Here is a 6,000-nt window from a genome sequence, read left to right as displayed (position 1 = left end):
CATTGTTTTAAGAGAAAATGTACCATGAATTTACACTGATACTGCCAACTCAAATTTGAAATTACAGGTCTTCACTTATGTCCTTAACTTTCTGTTTGTAACCCCCCTTTAAACTACATTGAAAATCTTGGTTCCTCAATGGTTGTGCAACTGATGTGATTCTGCAATCTGTATATGGGGTAAAAATGGGAGCTCATATCCCACTTGAATCAAAGTGTGAAATATGATATATCAAGAACTATGTAATGTTTTGAACAACCTACAATAAAAATTAATTAAAAAAAATAAAAAGAAAAAGAAAATCTTGGTTCCTAACGTTAAAATAATTGCTTAGCTGCTTTATCTTATTACCTACACAATGTTTGCAGAATAACAATACCAACTTTATTATTATGAAAAGTTTGATTTTCAAAGTTTCTTTGCACTCCTTTTTATTCCTAGATAATATTTCTTGAGGAATGTAGAGTCAAATTCCTGCTTTTAAGTCACCCAAAGTTTATATGTGGTTATTCCACTAACTGAATACATAGGTTTATTCGTTCTGTTTGATTTTTATGTTTAGAGCTTCCTTTTTTTAAAAAAAAAATTTTGTTGAGCCGGGCACCGTGGAGCATGCCTGTAATCCTAGCAGCTCAGGAGGCTGCGAGAAGAGGATCAAGAGTTCAAAGCCAGCCTCAGGAAAATTGAGGTGCTAAGCAACTCAGTGAGATCCTCTCTCTAAAAAAAATACAAAATAGGGCTGGGGATGTGGCTCAGTGGTTGAGTGCCCTGAGGAAGGAAGGAAGGAAAGAAGGAAGGAAGGAAGGAAGGAAGGAAGGAAGGCTGGGGATGTGGCTCAAGTGGTAGTGTGCTCGCCTGGCATGCACGGGGCTCTGGATTCCATCCTCAGCACCACACAAAAATAAAATAAAGATGTTGTATCCTCCAAAAACTAAAAAAATAAATATTAAAAAATTCTCTCTCTTTAAAAAAAAAAGAGAAAAGTTTTATTGAGAAGAAATTCACATACCATGCAATTTACCCATTTAGAGCATATAATTAACTGGTTTTTAATGGATTTATAGAGGTGTACAACCATCACCATAATCATGATGCTTTTATTATGTTAAAAGGAATCTATAACTATCACTGCTCAACTCTCACCCTCACATACAGCCTAGAGCAACCACGAAGTCACCTTCTGCCTCTGTATTTGCCTTGCACGGATATTTCCATCAGCGCATGGTTGGATCCGCATCTCTGGGACTGGCTTCACCCCTGTTGTATCAACGCTTCCTCTTTCAGACCTTCCATTACGCGACTCTCCTGTAGTTTGTGGATTACTCTTAGTTGGTGGAGATTTGGGTAGTTTCTACCTTTGGTTTTCATGGCAGAGGCTGCTGTGAGCCTTCCTATACAATTTTTGTGAGAGCCCGTTCCATCTGTCTTGGCACACGCCCTGGAGTACTGCTGCTGGGCCAAGTGGCACGTGTGCCTACCTTTCTGAGGACAGCAGGCTGCTTGCAAAGCGCTGAACCATCTTACATTCCTACTGGCAGCGAGAGGGTTCCAGTTTCTCCTCTGGATCAACACCTGTGATTGCCTGTCTTCTCCATTCCAGCCACCCTAGCACATGGGCAGTGGGATCTCATGTAGCTTTGATTTGCTTCCCTGATGACTAATGATCTTCGTGTGCTTACTGGCCATGTGCATCTTCTTTGGTGAAATATCTATGCAGATTCTTTGCCCATTTTTAAAACTAAGTTATTTATCTCTTATTTAATTATAAGCATTTTAAAAATATATTCTAGATATAAACCCAGTATCAGATACATGATTTGCAAATATTTTCTCCCAGTCTGTGAATTGTCTTTCTCGGTAGTATCCTTTAGATTCCAGAAGATTTTATTTTTATTTGTTTGTCACTAGGGATTGGACATGGGCACCCTTTACCATTAAGCCACATAATGAGCCTTTGAATTTTTTATTTTGAGACAGGGTCTTGCTAAGTTGCTTAGGGCCTCACTAAATTGCTGAGGTGGCCTTTAATCTGCCTTCAACCTCCTGCCTCAGCCTCCTGAGTTGCTGGGATTACAGGCATGTGTCACTGCACCTAACTCAGATTTTTAAATTTAGACACAACCCAATTTACCTACTTCTTGATTTTGTAGCTTTTGCTTTTGATTTTATATCTAAGATATCCATGGCCAAATTCAAGGTCATGAGGATGTTTCTCTCTTTTAAGAGTTTTACAGTTTTGGTTCTTCATTTAAGTTGTGTGTGTGTGTGTGTGTGTGTGTGTGTGTGTGTGTAATGTACATAAATAAATATTTAAATTAAATATATATGTCAATATATATTGGTACTGGAGATTAAACCCAGGTATGCTTTACCATTGAGGTACATCCCAAATCCTTTTTTATTTTTTCATTTTGAGACAGGGTCTTGCTAAGGTTCTAAGGGTCTCATTAAATTGCCTAGGCTGGCTTCAAACTTGACTTGTCCTCCTGAGTGCTAGGACTATAGGTGTCTGCCACCACTTTTCTTCAGTGAATCACCTTGGCATTCTTGTTGAAAATCAGTTGACCCATATACATATGGGTTTATTTCTGGACTCACAGTTCTGATCTATTGATCTATATGTCTAGCCCTGTATCAGTCCAGTGCCTGATTACCCTTGCTTTGTTTTTATTTGTTTATTTATTTATTTATTTAGTTGTAGATAGACCTTTATTTTATTTATTTATATGCGGTGCTGAGAATTGAACCCAGTGCCTCACACATGCCAGGCAAGTGTGCTACCGCTGAGCCTTAGCCCCAGCCTGTGCTTTTGTTTTTGTTTGCTTGTTTTTAGTACCAGGGATTGAACTCTGGGGCACTCGACCACTGAGCCACATCCCCAGTCCTATTTTGTATTTTATTTAGAGACAGGGTCTCACTGAGTTGCTTAGCACCTTGCATTTGCTGAGGCTGGCTTTGAACTTGCCATCCTCTTGCCTCGGCCTCCAGAGCTGCTGGGATGGCAGGCATGTGCCACTGTGCCCAGCTGTATTAGGTTTTCGAATCAGGAAGCATGAGTCACCCAGAATGGTTCTTTTTCAAGAGTGTTTTATCTATTTGGGGTTCCTAGAGTTTTCATATGAATTTTCAGATCAGCTTGTCAGTCTATAAAGAAGCCAGTTGGTATTCTGATAGGGATTGTATTAAATCTCTATATCAATCTGGGAAGCATTGCAACTTCAGTTCATAAATTGTCTTCCAATTTATGAACGTGAGATTGTTTCAAGGCAATGTAGAAGTGGCTACACAGCACTCTGTCTTGGTCTGTCACCCTAACTATGATGATAGCTGTGGATTTTTTGTGGATGCCTTTTTTTTTTTTTTTTTCAGGTAGATATTTTGGTTTGGTAGCATATTGTTGAGGATTTCTGTATGTGTGTATCTTTAGAGATCTCATAAGCGATCCTGGTGTAAGTTTTCTTACTTTGAGGTGCAGGTTTTTGTATGAGGATAACAATAGGCTCTTAGAATGAATCGGAAATTATTCCTTCCTCTTCTATTTCCTTGAAGACTTTGTGAAGAATTAGCATTAATTCTTCCTTAAATGTTCAGCAGAATTCACCCGGGAAACCATCAGGGCCTGGGCTTTTCTTTATGGATTTCTTGTTATTTCTATTGTACAAATTCAATCTTTTTATTTGTTGTAGGTCTACTTAGGTTTTCTATTCTTGACTTGGTTTTAGCAGTTTTTGTCTTTTTTAGGAATTTGCCCATTTTCTAAATTATTTATTTATACTTATATTTTTCAATGTTTATATAATTTATTGGTTTACAATTGTTCATAATACTTCTTCACAGTCTTTTTTTGTATTTCTAAATGTCAATAGTAATGTTTCCTCTTTCATTTGAGACTTCCCTCCCCACCCCCTCTCTCATTTATTTGATCAACCTAGCTCAAGACTGGTCAACTTTGTTGTTCCAGAGAACCAACTTTAGGTTCCTTTATCCTCTCTGTTGTTTTCCTCTTCTCAGCTTCTCTAATTTCTGCTCCATAGCTGATGGTATTCCTGGCTTGCCTATCCTTGGCTTTACGACTAAACTTGGGGGAAGGAAATCAGACTAGATGTTCTCAATGCACCTAACTAAAGACACAGCCTCTACCCCATCTGGGGGCCAGGTATGGCCAACTCCCCAGGGTTTATGAGAACTGCAGACCTCCCAGCCTTCTTGGAAGGAATACCGTAGAACACTACTCCTTGGGTTTGGAGCTATGGGCAGAGGGGGCCTGTGTTCTCAGCTACGTTTTTCCCAAGTAGTTTCCATAACTCTGAATGGGGAAGGGGAAAGAAATGGGTCATGGTTCTGATGTCACAGACTTCTTATTCTTTCCTAGTTTAAATAGCTTTTCTTGAATAAATGTTTCTTCACTTGCTGCACAGCCCTAAGGCAATTTCCAGAGAATTCAAATATTTTTTAAATGCTTTTCAGCAACCTCACTGTGAAGTAGGCCCAGGAGGGTTCACGTTGCCATCCAGAGGTAGAATGTTAGGAGTCGTCTTTTAACTTTTAATTCAATTTACCTTTATAGCCATGTGCCTTATTTAACATGATCCTAATTTCAAATGTATTAAGGTATATTCAGAGAAACTCAGTTTCTATTCCTATCATTTCTACTTTGTTGCTTCTTCCTATTGATAAGATCAACTTTTTTTTTTTGAGTACTAGGAATTGAACTCAGGGGCACTCAACCACATCCCCAGCCCAATTTTTTTTTTTTTTTTTTTTTGTATTTTATTTAGAGACAGAGGCTCACTGAGTTGTTTAAAGATTGACATTTTTGAGATATAATTAATGTACTATAACTCTCACCCACTTAAGAATATTTTGTCTCCTCCCACCCATGCAGCCTTGCTTTCCCAGCCCAGCCCAGCCCCTGGCAACAGTAATCTACTTTCTTTCTCTGGACTAACCTGTTTTAGACTCTTTATATAAATGGAATGATACAACATGTGGCCTTTTATGACTGACTTCTTTTACTTAGTATGATGTTTTCAAGGTTCATTCATTTTACAGTGGGAATTAAGACTTCATTTCTTTTTATTTGTGTATCTGTTCATCCAGCTGGTGGACATCTGGGTTGTTTCCATTTGTGTCTGTTATGATCAATGTTGCTGTGAACGTTGGGTTACACATTTTTTGTGTTGAACATGTGTGTTTCTTCTCTCTCAGGTATTTACCTCGGATAAGAATTGCTGAACTTTAGGTAACTTTTAACAAAACTTTTTTGCTTTCTTCTGTCATTCAGAGAGGTAATTAGATGGATAGCTCTGGGTGTATAATTATCCATTTTTTTAGATAAATAGCAGCACTGCACAGATGCTCTTTTTCCACCCTATTTCTTCTACCTAAAATATATCCTGAAAAAGAAAAGGAAAAAAAAATTATATGCTGAGCATCTGGTCACTTCAATGAACAGAAATTATTCCAATCGCTTTGTAGCCTCACAATCAGGACGTGCTATAACTTATCCAACCAGTCACCATTCAGGGGCATTGGGGTTGTTTTACCACCTCATGTTATTACAAATAGAGAACTGAAAAAAATATTTGCCCTGGGTATTATGTCTTTTCATATTTTTGCAAGTGTATTTGGGGGATAAATCCTTAGAAGTGAGATTCTGCGTCAAGGGATACGCGCGTTAGGGATTGTCAAATGACCTTCCATCGATGTTGCACATTCCCATCAGCAGTGTGATGGAGTGCGGCGTCCCTAGCTGGTCACTTTTGGTGACCTACTATTTATGCTTGAATAATGTGTGTTCTCTGGACCACAAGGCCAGGTTTATTGTTCCTTTGTTCATGTTGTTAATTATGTTGTTTAAATCTAGATTCTTATTAGTCTTTTTAACTTTTTGATAGAGGCTTATAGGTTTATAAATTCTTTCAATATTTCTTTAAATTTTTACTTTAAATATTTTTAGGCTCTGATTGGTATGTTCAAGTTCAAGGTACTTTTCTTTTT

At 38.0% G+C, this 6,000-nt stretch overlaps 1 protein-coding gene across 1 annotated transcript in view; it reads right to left on the bottom strand.

Moving 5' to 3' along the window:
• Window positions 1–5,372: 5,372 nt before the first annotated feature.
• Tsc22d2 (TSC22 domain family member 2) overlaps window positions 5,373–6,000 on the bottom strand; it is a 97,406-nt gene continuing 96,778 nt past the window's right edge. The window contains exon 2 of the mRNA XM_076867195.2: window positions 5,373–5,396. Within this exon, the coding sequence (XP_076723310.2) occupies window positions 5,381–5,396 (16 nt within the window). The 3' untranslated portion in view covers window positions 5,373–5,380. The remainder of the gene's footprint in view (window positions 5,397–6,000) is intronic.

The sequence above is a fragment of the Callospermophilus lateralis genome, chromosome 10 (genome assembly GCF_048772815.1).
Source record: "Callospermophilus lateralis isolate mCalLat2 chromosome 10, mCalLat2.hap1, whole genome shotgun sequence".
In the NCBI taxonomy this organism is placed as follows: Eukaryota; Metazoa; Chordata; class Mammalia; order Rodentia; family Sciuridae; genus Callospermophilus; species Callospermophilus lateralis.
Note: the sequence above shows the minus strand (reverse complement) of the source record. Positions and strands in the feature narration are given on the sequence as shown.